The 14,168-nt window shown below is 40.7% G+C and overlaps 2 protein-coding genes and 1 long non-coding RNA gene across 3 annotated transcripts; 2 read left to right on the forward strand and 1 right to left on the reverse strand.

Annotated features, from left to right (window-relative positions):
• Positions 1-428: 428 nt before the first annotated feature.
• Positions 429-3,012, forward strand: lsm10 (LSM10, U7 small nuclear RNA associated). The gene is made up of 2 exons (XM_037094066.1): positions 429-586; positions 1,788-3,012. Exon 2 carries the CDS (start codon positions 1,826-1,828, stop codon positions 2,237-2,239), a length of 414 nt encoding a protein of 137 aa, XP_036949961.1. The 5' UTR covers positions 429-586; positions 1,788-1,825; the 3' UTR covers positions 2,240-3,012.
• A 1,913-nt stretch (positions 3,013-4,925) lies between these two features.
• Positions 4,926-14,017, forward strand: eva1bb (eva-1 homolog Bb (C. elegans)). Its single transcript, XM_037094065.1, has 3 exons — positions 4,926-5,509; positions 10,513-10,658; positions 12,894-14,017. Exons 2-3 carry the CDS (start codon positions 10,592-10,594, stop codon positions 13,322-13,324), a joined length of 498 nt encoding a protein of 165 aa, XP_036949960.1. The 5' UTR covers positions 4,926-5,509; positions 10,513-10,591; the 3' UTR covers positions 13,325-14,017.
• Positions 9,864-12,895, reverse strand: LOC119017392. The gene is made up of 2 exons (XR_005074415.1): positions 11,830-12,895; positions 9,864-10,598 (listed from the first exon to the last, which is right to left on the reverse strand). It is a non-coding gene; the product is annotated as an uncharacterized LOC119017392 (long non-coding RNA).
• Positions 14,018-14,168: the final 151 nt, after the last annotated feature.

Here is a 14,168-nt window from a genome sequence, read left to right on the forward strand (position 1 = left end):
AATTTTTAAGATGTTAGATGTAAATATTGAGCCAAATGCTTTTGATTTTGGCAAATAATGTGAATACATGCAGAAATAACCTACTGATATACATGTTATGTAAATGTATTTATTTAGGTTGATTGGTTTATTATTCTCCTGATATATTTTATTTAATTCACCATAGTTCTTGCATGTGTTGTTTATGTGGCTGCTTTCTTAGCTGGGACATTCCTATGAGAAAGATTTTTACACTTTCCTTATTAGATTAACATATAAAAAATATATGAAAATGTGTAAATAAAATTCAGTGACACCACTGGATGAATATAGTCGGATCAAGTAGTTAATTAATCAATCATTCAGGGGTTTTAAACACTGGTCTGTTTAGGAAAAACACTAGAAAACATTTAGTACTGCAGGCAGAGGGCGGTGTTGTTCCGTGTTTCAGCAAATCTACGTCGCAACGTCCAACGTCATCACGCTGCGCTTCCTGGTTTGGACTTCTCGCGGGAACACAAACTTGTTGTCGTTTTTTAAGTCGTTTGTCGCCACCTGAGATACTTTGTGGGGATATTCACGTGGATTAAGTGTTTAACTAGCGCAGGTAAATCAAACACACAATAGTCTGAATAATAACCGTATAATTTGAGCTCTTTGGCGGCTCTGTTGTACTTAGTCAGCTCGCTGCTAAAGCTAACAGCGGCGCTTGCTAATTCTACTTGTACCAGACTCTCATAGGAAAACTAGTTATTTTAAGATCATGATGCCTGAATGTCTTTATCTGCCTTCTCTCTAAATAAATGTTTTTATTGACTTTTCTTATCGCCATCAGTTTTTTTCTGACAAACATAAGCTGCCATGTGCTGTGTTTTGGCTGTTAAAGTGTCATTCTGTGACAGCTTAATCTCAGGTTTACAATCAGCGATAAAACAGTACCAGTTTTGAACTAATACAAATGCTGCTTTATTGAGGCTGGCCTAAGTCCACAACAATACTTAATTTACTTAATATGACAGCTTATCTGTTAAGAGTTCAGTTCTCCTGTCTCATGGTGGAGGGGACAGAACTTAAAAATACAAATTTCCTCTTTGTAATTTTTTTTTTAAGGGATCTTTAATTCCACAGAGTAATCATATTTTGACCGTTTTCTGCCTTCTGTCTTCAAGTTTGCCTCCCAAAATGACAGCTGAGTCTCTTAATTAGTATTTCCCCCAGTGGCTGAGCATCTCTGAGGTGCTTGCTGAGGTCTAATTAGTGCAGGTGTGCTGTTTGTATGTGAAAACTTCAGAAATTACAGGACAATTAAGATGAATGTTATGTTGTAGAAAGATACACATGAAGATTCTCAGCTCTAAATATAAGTTGATTTTATATTTTAATATAATAATAAACACGACTGAGTTCACAGTGTGAGCAGTATTAAACATAGTCAGAATACTGTCTGTCTGCTGAAAAATTGATTCTAATTTAAATTTTTATTTGGCATAAACACGTTGCTGTCAACGCATTTTCTCAGAAGGTTCAAGTCAATATATTATATAATTATATATGCATTTAAATATACAGGTCATAAACCCTGGTTCCATGTTCTGTATACAACATGATACAGTGTATTACGCCATGCACATCCCTCATGTTTGGATTTTGTAGTGATTGTGAGTCTCTTGGGTTGTAGCAGGCAGACACATGCTGTATGTAGCTGCTAGAAGAGCTCTCGTCCCTCCACCCAGGACTGCTAGTTCCACTTTGGCAGCCAATTTTACTAAAGTATTGTTCGGCAGTGCCTGACTTCTGTCTGTCTGCAGGTGCCCCTGACCTCTGGAGATCCTCTTCATCAGTGTCCATGGAGTCACAAGGAAGTGAAACACAGCCATCGGGACAGGGCCTATCTGAAATCACCAGCTCCCTCCAGGAGCGCACAATCGTAGAGAACAGCATGGTGATCCTGCTGCAGGGCCTGCAGGGCCAGGTGACCACGGTGGACCTGAAGAACGAGAGCACAGCACGGGGCCGCGTGGTCAACGTGGACGCCTTCATGAACATACGTCTGAAGGACGTGCTGTACCGGGACAGAAAAGGTCAGCTCACCCAGCTGCAGGAGCTGTTTATCACTGGCAGGAACGTCCGCTACGTTCACATCCCAGACCACATCGACATAATGAAGACCATCGAGAGCCAGCTGGCCAAGATCCACAGAGTCCGAAACTTTGCCAGCCAAGGAGGAGGCAGGAAGGAGTACGCCAAGAAAACAAAATAACTTATTTTCTTTTTCCTAAAGGATTCAAAGTTCAGTGGGGTACAGCTTGTGCAAGACAAGTCCAAAATTACTCTGGGGCAACAAGCGAGACTAAGAGGAACAAAAAGATTAAGGGCATATGAACAAAAGAAACCTAACTGACTTCTTCCATTTTTTATTTGTTGTGATACTCTTCAGGCCTTCATATAAAAGAAGAAAGGTTGAATGACTCTTTTGTTAAACTCATGCAAACAAGGCCACAACCTTTTTTTTTTGAGCTGCGACTTATTATCTTTTACATTTTCAATTATTCTGTAGATTTTTGTTTTCTTGATTAAATTACTATTTTTATTAGGTAGCTTCTTCTACTGTTTTGTGTAATATCTGACCAACAGTTTAACACCCAAAGATACCGAGTTTACAATCATATGAAACCAAGAAAATCAGGAAAACTTTAAATTCATGTAACGAGAAATGACTGAAAGATAGATAGATAGATACTTTATTGATCCCGGAGGAAATTCAAGCTAAAACAGACAGAAATGGTTAATGACTGTCTGAAATAAGGTGTGTGCTTAATTTGAGGGAACCAGGGCCATGCAAATTTTAGGGTTAGCCTATAAAAATGCGTCATCCCTGCAGCACTGTGTTGGCCTGTTAATTAGTCAGCGTCTTCTGTGAAACGACTTGATGACTGTCTTTGTGTGATGATAATTAGGTTAAATTATCTGTCCTTAATTCTTCTGAAGAAGCAGGAACCTTTTTTTTAAATACAGAAAGATGTTAACAAATAAGCCATTGTCCTCCCAGAAACCTCTCTGTTCCAACACACAGCCACTTTAGTAAAATTAAATGGAACATAAACAATTAGCAGTGGGTGCAGGTGTGGCTCAGTATGTATTTATTTACTGCAGAGTATTCCTGGCATGCACCACAGAAGCCCATCTGTCTGTCTCTGAAACCGGCCCAAAGTTAATAACTGCCCATATGCAGGAAAACATTAGTCACGATCAGTGCCAGTCTGGTGGAGGGAAAAACAAGCCGGCGTGTTTCCACAGCTCCCACCTCGCAAACATCTCCGCTGCATGCATCAGTGAGCCGTCACTCTCCGCCGTGATTGGTGCTGTGACATCCAGCCGGGCGCGATGGGACCCTCGCTCAGCCAATGGAAACGAGCCGAGTGGCTGAAAGGAAGAGAGTGTTTCTCTTGGAAACTGCTGTCCCAGTGTTCTCCCGATAACACAAATACGATCAGGGAATTTGAGGAATTTGCCAAGCTGTATGTTATTCCTACAGAGTGTCAGGAAGAGGACAGGCCTGACATAACACAGGCAGAGGCAGCTGGTGCAGATAAACCCCACACTGTAGATGGATGGGAGTGGATCCAGCAGCCGTGTCGATTAAACCGAGCGCAGTAAATTAAGAGCAATAAGCACACAGGAATGTCCCTCAGCGGCCGGGTCATTGTTTTGGCTGTGGCCTCAGTGTGTTTTGAGGGACATATTTTTCTCTTGACTGCTTTAAAACCAACCTTGAGAGCAACTGGATGACAGCAGCCCACATAATGAGCGCTTACTGCTCGGCAGAAAACACGAGCGAGTGCCACATCAACACTCACTTGGACTCAGAATAGCACTTTACAGAGGCTCAACCGCATAAACAATTCTTTTACAATACATAGCAGGGCCGGGTTGGTGTCACGGACTCCAGCAGTGGTCAAACAAGTGCTCTCATCCTGTACTTAAGTGGAAGGAGGAAAAATAAAACATCATAAAATGGTAAAATACAACACATTGTTAAAGTTTAAAACAGTGTTGTTGACTGGTGACCACCTCAAGGGCACTGAGGAGTTTATGAGTTGGTGCTCCGATGAATAATTAGTGAATCTATGTTGATAATGGATCAAAAAGAAGTCAAAATTCTCAGATTTCAGCTTCTTAAATGTGAATATTTTCTAGTTTCTTTGCTCCTTTGTGACAGTAATATCAACATCTTTGAGTTGTGGACAATTACAACAGTATGAATTTGTGTTGTCCTTTAAGGTCAGTTTGTTAATGTAGATTGTTGAGGCGTAAAAATAATCAGTCAACGAACCAAAACCATGTGGTGCCCTTTTAAACTCCCATTTAAGTAAAAGTGTTGTTAAGAGCGAGAGGCTAAAACAGCAGAATGAAAACATTGTCACAACTAGAATGGCCCTCAGTAGAGCGCATACCTCCGCCAAGTCCCAACAGTCCCCCTTAATTCAATCAAGCCTGATTCAATATCAAACAAATCATGTTTAAAATTTACCATATCCTGATTTTTAATTGGATCTGCATCAGATTTACTCACTCGTAGACACTAACCACCTTTTTCATCACTATTGATGGATTATTCCCTGAAAAATAAACAAAAACGTGGAAAACAGAAAACCCAAGTTTTTGGGAAATACGTTCAGTAGTTTTTGTGTAATCCTGGTAACAAACCAACAAACCAACCAGCAAAGGGACACAAATGAAAACATAACCTCCAGGACGATATCCAGCTCAGATACAATCAAAGATTTATGAAGGAAATGATTCAGTTTAGTCTAAATTGGCATAAAATTGCACTTAATTTCAATACAGGATTAAATGTACTCGATTACTTTCCACCGCGCAGCAGCACCTGCTGGCCCTGCTCTACGTGCCGCTCCACTGTTTGCTTAATAAACTCTGTGTAACTCAGTTTCCCCTCCCTCGAGGCTGAGATTAAAATACAAAGAGCTCAATTAATCCACGAGCCCCTGAAGCAGCGCGGCCCCGTGCCCATGGCAGCCGACGAGCTATTTCCTGTTCCACCCTGCCGGCTTCACAGTGAACAGACTTCACTGTGGTGCGTTTGTGGCCGGCAGAGAGAGAGAGAGAGATCACCTCCCTCTGGTCAGCAGTGTGGCAAAGCGACTCCAGTAAAGTGGGGATTTTAGGGCTTTTATTGTGGAGTGGTACATGAGTTTCACTTGTCTCCCAGGATATGGAAACACCTCCTCTTCCCCCTCCTCCTCCTCAACTCCAGTGAGGACCGTTAGACTCTGGTCCTCCTCCTCCAGAGGATGACAGGGAGGGGATCATAGTGGAGGGCTGCTCCTGCTCCGTCAGTCCAGCAGCTACATCAGCTCCGGACCAACCCCCTCACTGCATCTCTGTCCACGTTATGGGATCTTATCCAAGTGTCGGCTGACAGAAAAGGTCCAAATCTACGTCTGAATTCTTTGTTTTTCAGTGGAAAGTTTGAGTTCGTGAACCTGTGCAGCTCTCATCCAGCAACAAGGTGAGTGATGGGCTGATTTCAGATGATACTGTGTTGATCTTTTTACCCTTTTCTTGAGTATATTGAATTTCCCTGTAAATGAAGCTTCTTCTGAGGAGCTTTCTGACAGGAAAAATGTCACAGAATTGTTAGGATTTTTGAAATTTCCCAAGGATCTTAATAAACATACTGCAGTCACTTTGTTGTCAGGCAATAAACGAGGCAACAAAGGAGTTTATTAGCAGGGTCTGCACCATGTTTACAAAGCCACAGACCATAAAATCCTTTATGGGAGCAGAAGCTACAACACTTTCAATCTAAAATCAGCTTGTATTGTGTATTTTAACGTTTGCTCAGTTCTATTTTATTCACCGTCTCCTGCAAGAGATTAATTCTGACAGGTCTCCACCGTCTGAGAGATGTTTGAACATTTAATAGAAGCAGCCACCACTACTGTAAAATAACAAGTCTTCTCTTCTGTGGTTTCAGATTTCATCTTTTGACTTAAATGAGATTATCTAAGCAGGAAGTGTGGGAGGGTTGAACGGGAGTGCATTTTATGGGCTTACATAAACGGCTACAGCTGCCGGGCTTTGCATGTGTTATAGTAAAAAAAAAAAGTTGAGAAGTTATTGGATGTGTCTGGAAACGTTAGGTGTTAAATCTGTCTGCCGGAAAGACTGCGGCTGCATAAAACGGACATTTGTCTCCCTCTGGTATTTGTGCTGTGCTTCCAGCCCGGAGAGACTTTCACCACAAACTGCCTGTCATGAAGTCATGAGGGGCGCTGCATAAAAATATATGTACAGTTTTGTCCTCCAAGTGAGAAAACAGAACAAGAGTGTGGGAGTGCTCCTGCAAGGACACTATTTTTACACTTATTATAGCGTTGTTTGTTCAGAAAAGTTGACTGTGGCACTGGCACTGCGTCTCCTTCTTATCCCTCGTGCCTATGAATAAGTCATAAAACAAGGAGGATAAAATGTACTGGAAAGTAAAAAGGATAAGATGTCACTGCACAATAAATTAAAAGAAAAACTTTGAAAGAAAAGAAAAGGTTAAAAGAAATACTCCCTTCTGAGATTTTAACTGGGAAGAAGCAATTTATTGGCAGCAAGAAAGTTGAATTTTGGCAAGTACCCCCCCCAATAAAAAAGCAATACACTTTCATTTAAATTCACTTTAATGTGTTAATTTGTGAGCTTTGTTCATTTTTACCTCTGGGGAGAGTCTAGCTAGCTGTTCCAGTCTTAATGCTACGCTAATCTAATTGGCTGCAGGCTGTAGTCTTTGGACAGAGTCGAGCTAGCTGTTTCCCTCCATTTCCAGTCTTTTTGATTAAGATGCAGACTAGCTAATTTGGCAAGAAAGTGAATAGGTTTATTTCCCCAAAAAATTATGCCTGTTTTAAATTCACAGCAGTCAGTCAACATAATAAGATAGAACTTTTGGCAGAACCAGACTAGTTGTTTCCCCATTTCTGGCCCTTGTACTTTGCTAAGCTAACTGACTGCTGGCTGTAATCTTTGGACAAAGCCAATTAGCTGTTTCCAGTTTTTACGCAAAGCTAAGCTTAGCTAAGCTAAGCTAAGCTAAGGTAGCTGGCTGCTAGCTGTCGTCTTTAGACGGAGTCAAGCTAACTGTTTTCCCTTTGTTTCCAGTCTTGATGTTTATCTTAGCTAACTGGCTGCTGGTTTTAGCTAATCTTTGGCAAAGCTAGCTATTTCTCCCTGTTTCTAGTCTTTTGCTAAGTAAATTGAGCCACATGCTAGGTGTGGCTTTCTCAGCATTAAGTATGTTTCCAAAATGAAACAGTTTAAATGCATAGAGCTTAAGAATTGTTGGCAGCAACCAGGGTGGCTGTTTTTCTACCCTATTTTCAGTCTTTATGCTAAGCTAATTTAACTGGCTGCTGGTGGTAGCTTCATTTTTAACCTACATACTTGAAAATGGTATTAATCTTTCTCTCAACTAACTAACTCTAACTAACTAACTCTCGACAACAAAGCGGATACTTCCCAAATACTGATTACGCCTTTAAAAACTTCATATTGTAGAAAACATTGTCTCAATATCTGCCTTGCGATCAATGCTACAAGTCTGATAACCAGTCTGATATGTGGGCTTGTAGAACTACAGGGTGTAAAGGCCACTCTTTAATTAAAACAAACACTGTTTGACTTTTCGCAGCCCAACCGAAAACTAAATTGCCCACTTATGTTGTTAAGGTCTGGGGGCAGCAAATTGAGGGTGTAGATGGAGTCATGCTTCTTCTGTCTGTGAGTTAAACGCCGAACAGAAAGCAGGGCCCAGCCGAAATCGGTTCCCATGAGTCAGTGGACCCTGAGTCAGCCACCAGAACGACTATCGCTGTAATTACCCCCCTAAGAAAATAAAATAAAAAAGCCTCTAAGAGCGCACTGGGCTCTGCCAAGAGTCACCAGGATAAAGATCAGGGTGGGAGAGCGTCTCGAGCCCCCCCGGTGGCAGCGGCGGGAGCAGGGCATGATTTCGTTCTCCCTGGAGAGAAAAGCACCAGAAAGAAAAACATTTGGCTCCCACGCACATTGTTTTTGTAATGACAGGGAATGTGAGGGGGTGGGCGATATCAGTCATCGTGTTTACATCGAGCTTTACAGTAACCGTGGGACCATCTGCGACAGGGCTACGTACTAAATCCAGCACTTGAGCCTCCTCTCACCCTCAGGCTGTCAATCTCCACAAGGATCAGTGCAAAGTACAAAAATAAACATATTTAAGGAATATTTTATCAGTAAAAACAGGTTCCAGGTCGGTGGATAACCAAGACTAAAGACAGACATTGCTTCTGGAAAGATGTGTATATTGTCTGATTGTTTGTTGGTTTATCGGTTCGACGCTTTAGCCCAGAAATCTCAACAACTATTTGATGGATTTGCATGAAGACTTGTGCGAACATTTGTGTTCCCCACAGGAGGAATGATTAGTTTGGTGAATCACTGCTGACTTCTCCTGTTGCACCATCAGTCATCCGATGAAACATCTCAACATCTACTTCATGAATTTACATGACGTTCGTGGTTCCAAGAGGTTAAACCCTACTGACTCTGGTGATCCCCTGAGTTTTTCTCTGGCACCACCATGAGGTTGATATATGTGTCCCTTCCTTAGGTGTCTAAAAATAACCAGACCTTTGTTTTATATATATATATATATATATATATATATATATATATATATATATATATATATATATATATATATATATATATATATATATATATATATATATATATATAGTGTTGAGTTGTGGACCCACATTATCCTAAATATTCAAACCCAAATAAATTGAGTTTTGCTCAAGGGCACTGTTTTTTGTTTGGTCTTCTTTCTCCTAAAACGTCTGGAGTTGAGTCAGAAAGTGAGATAAGAGATCAGCAAACGTGACTAAACGTAACCTGAACACAACTTTAAGACATTTCCTCGAATGTGAGTCACGCCAGATAGATTTTCATCAGCAGTGGTGGTTAAACAATGAGGGCAGTATCATCAAACTGTCTGCTTTCACTGTTTTGACTAAGACACGTAACTTTTCATCTGTTGTCATTTTGCCTGTACCGTCAAACGATACGATGATTCCCGTCAGCCTCTGCTGGATTTAGTGTGTCGTTCGTGTGAGCTAACATTAGCATGCTAACACACTGACGGCGGACATCACACTTCTAAACAGCAGTAAGCTTTTGTAATACTGACCGAACCATTTTATACTAACAGGAAATACCCATTCATCAGTTCACGCACTGATGCATGTCAGCCACAGTGCGAGTTTGGGATGTCACAGCCAATTAAACTTCAAAAATAGACATTTATTCAAATGCTGCCCCCCCTCCCATTGTTATTTTTGTGTTTTCCGAGGTGTCCCACGAGCTCTTTCAGCACCATCCACAATTACTTTAGATTTTTTGCAGCTGTGAGCAGCTGCAAAAAAGACCATCAATGCATTGTGTTTTGAGACGAGAGCGTCTGCTGACAGCACACGCACACACACACACACACACACACACACACACACACACACAGATCAGGCTTTTTGGTTTGCATACTGACTCTTCTTCTACCTCTTCCTCTTGTATTTTTATCTCTCTTCCTGTGTGCACACACTACCTACACAAAGCCTGTTTAGACTTAATGACAGTCTGAGAGTTGCAGCTTCTGTCTTGTTTATACATCATTTTGCTCTGATTTTTGTAAATTGGTCTACAAATTGGTGTTTTTCCTCTTTTCTTTCGTTAATCATGGAGACAGCTGAAAATGACAGTTTGACAAAAAGGCTGCAGCACTTTTGGAACAAAATCTATTAACAACTTATTAAACATTTACAACTGCAGACATGATGGATAATTGTAACCATTCTTTATTAATCCTTGTCTTCCGACATTTATATATTTACTGCGGACATAATGGCTTATTATAGCAAGAACCCAGTGAGCATTTATTCATGGATTACTGTATAAACAGTCATGGCTGAATTATTACTGGACACTAACAAAGCCATTAGGTCTTAAATCCCTCATAAACAGTGCCTGAAAACCTCCACAAAATAAACTAAAATGAAAATATACTTTGCTAAGAGTTTGTTATTTGCTGGAACATGTGACATTCGTCATGTTTTCAGCAGGGAAAAAAGAGAAGAAAAGGTTTCCTGGAAACCGGAAAAGAGCCTCCTCAGGCTCTGATACCATAAATGTAAACATCCCTATCAGGCAGAGAGGGCCCCACGTTGTCGTAACCACAGGCCTGAGTGTAAAACACTTACGAGGAACACGCTGTCCTTGTCTGTTGACCTCTGACACTGGTTTAGATCGCAGGAATGATGGGTGGGGAACACATTTTGTCAAGCCTCTGGCATCTGTTGGATGAACTAAGACTTATGTTGTGGGTTAGAAAGTGACACTATTGTTCCCTCGTCAAAGGATATTACATCAGATGGAAATATTAACACGTATGTCAACTGTCTGCTTGTGTTTTTGTTTTGTTTTTTTAAGTGACAGGATCTGTCGGTGGTGGATAGTCGAGGAGTTCAGTCCTGGCGATGGTAGATATCTGACCCGTCAGTGAATCAGGATGGAGCCTGTTAAAAGAGACATGGAGCTGTTAAGTAACAGCATGGCGACCTACGCTCACATCAAAGGTAAAAACTCAGTGTGTCTATAATAAAGTTCACAACTTTGGGCTCTGGACTCCCTGAGGGGGTCACAGGATGAATCTATCTATATCACGAGATGATCACCAGTGTTGCAAATAAGCAAAAAAACAAACTTGTGACACCCATTTTCCCTTATCAGACCTTTCTTTAACATTTCATGGCAAACACTACATAGTTAAATATCTCCAGTAAAAATGGTTAAATGCATGTTGTTATGTTTAGAGTTAGATGAGAAGATGGATGACTGAAATATGAAGCTACCACCAGCAGCTAGTTAGCATAGCTTAGCACAAAGACTGGAAGCAAGGGAAACAAGCTAGCCCTCGCTCTGTCAACAAATCTGACAAAGCTAACAAATTAACACACTGTAGCTTGTTTGTTTAATCTTTACAAAACAGACTGCCCTGCTGGAAAAACCATCATAGACCAGCACCAAAACACAATATATGCTGGTCTTGCATGTAACCAGTCACCAGCAAGACCAGCTTATGTTGTGTTTTGGTGCTGGTCTATGCTGGTTTTTTTCCAACAGGGAAGAGTCAAGCTAGCTGTTGCCAAATAGGCAAATAAGTATATTTACAAAATATTGATAATTGGGCCTTTAAATTTGAGGTAGTCTGTCAAAAAATGTGATAAAAATAAGGTATAACCTGCTGGTTGTTTGTTATATTTGGACAGTCAAGCTAGCTGTTTCCCTCTCTTTCTAAGCTAGCCCAGCAAGAAAGCAAATGAGTACATTTCCAAAAATGATTTACAACTCCTTAAAATTCATATCTGTCAAAAAAAAAAAGTAAAAGATAAGATGGGTTTGTTACATTTGTCGGCCACAGAGTCAAGCTAGCTGTTGCCCTCTGTTTCCATTCTTTATGCGGAGCAAAGCTAGCAGCTTGCTAGATGTAGCTAACTTAAGAAAACTAATATGTTGAATTCCAAAAATGATATGTAACTTATAGTGGGCATTACAGTTCCTCCTTAAGGTTCGTTCTTGTCAGCTTTTGTTAAATTTGTCCAGAGTCATGCTAGCTGTTTCTCTCCATCTCTGTTCTTTACGCTGAACACGCTAGGTGTAGCTAACGTAGCAAGAAAGCGATGTTTATTTCATTTTTGTTCGTCCTGCCTGTACTCTGTCAGGACAGACTTAAAAACACAAACTTACCCACTAAAGGCTGACGAGCCAAAATACATCTGGAACCAAGCAAATCTCAACAGAAGACATTTTTTCTTGCGGGCTTTAATAATTCAGTTTTCTGTCTAGTCTGAATCAGTTCCTGGGACTTTAGTGTCCTGTTTTCTTTGGCTCACACGGCTGCTGTACTGCGACAGCGTATCTGCTCACATAGTTGAGATTCTGGTGCTCGAAAGTAGGCAGCAGAAAAATGACAGAGAGCACTGATTCAGTTCTGTTTCTGGTCAAGCAAACACACAAAACCATCGTTTATTTTCTGTGGTATTCTTAAGTATTCAGATCGTCCACTTCAGTATGTAAAACTACATTAAAAGTTTTGCATTAACAATCCTACTTTAGTTCAAATATCTGAAAATGTCAAGCATGTAAGTCTGGGGGATGAAGTGGTTTTTATAATATATGACATTTTTAGATGGTTAATCTTACTAGTGCTAATGATATTTAGCATTTTACTGTTGGCAATGTTCATGGTGGAGCTAGTTTATTTAACTTTATATTTAGTTTAGTCCACTGGTGTCCAATTGGTGGGTCAGGCTATTCTAAAAGGTTGCAGTATAAATGTGAGGGGCCATGACATGATTACTGTCGTGCCAAAGAAGAAAAAACAAAGTTCTGCTTTGTATATTTGTGTTATTTGTTTTGGATTTCTCCCAAGTTTTTGCTTGCTTTGTGAAATATTGGCCAGTTTTACCTCTGTGTGTCTTGGGCTGTCTCTTTGCTGGAAGTGAAAAACAACTCATTGAGATCTGTCACCCAAAGTAGAGACTTCTTGTTTTTGTAAAGAGCCACAAGCTGCTCCAAAAGTTTGGAAACCACGAGTACAATATTTAACAAGGCATTTTATTTTGCAAGATAATGACAGATGTTTTAAATGTGAAACGTTAATCCAAAGTGTAATTGTAGCTGTCAGGTAAAAATGTACAATATTTCCCTCTAAGATTTAGTGAGTAAAAGTATAAAATGGCACAAAATTGATATTTGCAAGTATATTTTTGTACTCAAGTGTTGTAATTGTTGTTTCTCTGCCCACACAGCCAACCCAGAGAGCTTCGCCCTCTACTTCATGATGGGCGTCTGTTTCGGCCTGCTCATGGCTCTGTGCCTCATGGTGGCCAGCATCGCCTGCAGGACTCGCCGCCACAGCAGACCTCCCCCTTCCCCCGAGAGGAGACAGTTGAAGGAGTCCAGCGAGGAAGAGGAGGATGAGAGTATTGCTGAGGAGGATGGGGAGGAGGAAGAAGAGGAGGCGAGGATCCCTAAAGTGACAATGGGGCCCATGAGTGATTGTAGCAGCCAGTCCAACGGCACCCTGAGGAGCGTGAACGTGTTCGCGTCAGCTGACGAGCTGGAGAAGGCGAGACGTCTGGAGGAGAGGGAGCGCATTGTCAGGGAGATCTGGAGGAACGGGCAGCCGGACATCCTGGTCACGGGGACGGGGACTATTGGACGAGTGCATTACCACTAACAGACACTTTAACTGAGCCCTTAAAATCCACCTCATAGACTGCAGAGGGCAGGACACACTCAGTATGCTGGACTGAGAGATGTTCATCTTGATTTGTATGGCAAGCCAACGTGTTCACTATTATACTAAGGAACTGTATGAAAATAGTTTTTCTCCTCCTACAAAGTCAGACTATCCCACCTTAAACCCCCCAAAAATAAAATGATGATACCCCTCTCCACTCTAATAACTTTCATATAGTCCCAAAATAAACTCGACATTATGAAATAAGTAATCAATACAGACAAAAAGTACAATACATCCCTATTTTTTAAACACTCTAAACACTCTTTTCATGTTATTAGATGTAATTTCATCCAAATCCAATCTTTTTTAACTTCTTTATAGCTCAATAAAAACCTGTTTTGCTGAACTGAAAAGGACCTTTATAAAACAAAACAATCCTAACTTTGGTTGGAAGAGCGTGTGATAATTATGAGCTTATTTCAAAATGTCAGTATATTTGTCTATATTTATTCACATGATGGTTCGTTCCTGATTGTCTCATTATTTAAGTGAATACTGAACACTTTTGTTGGCTTTTGTATTGCTCTGTGACATGAGACATCTTAGTACGCAGCACACATGACTTCATCTTTCTCTACCATGTCTTTGCAATGTGAATAAAAGCTAAACCACTTTTTAAATCGACAACATTGTGTGACAGCATCTATCTGTGATCATTTGTGTCAAACAACACACTTGTTTGCTTTTCTTACCGAGAATTAGATGAGAGAATCGATAGCATCTCTGAGCTAGCCGAGAGTCGGTTAGCTAGCTTAGCTTAGCTTAGCGCAAATACTGG

This window comes from Acanthopagrus latus, chromosome 3, assembly GCF_904848185.1.
Source record: "Acanthopagrus latus isolate v.2019 chromosome 3, fAcaLat1.1, whole genome shotgun sequence".
Classification (NCBI taxonomy): Eukaryota; Metazoa; Chordata; class Actinopteri; order Spariformes; family Sparidae; genus Acanthopagrus; species Acanthopagrus latus.

Coding starts and splice junctions, on each gene's coding strand:
- lsm10 (XM_037094066.1), top strand. CDS start 1,826: ATGGAGTCACAAGGAAGTGAAACACAGCCATCGGGACAGGGCCTATCT.
- eva1bb (XM_037094065.1), top strand. CDS start 10,592: ATGGAGCCTGTTAAAAGAGACATGGAGCTGTTAAGTAACAGCATGGCG. Junction 10,659..12,893: donor GACCTACGCTCACATCAAAG/GTAAAAACTCAG, acceptor CTGCCCACACAG/CCAACCCAGAGAGCTTCGCC.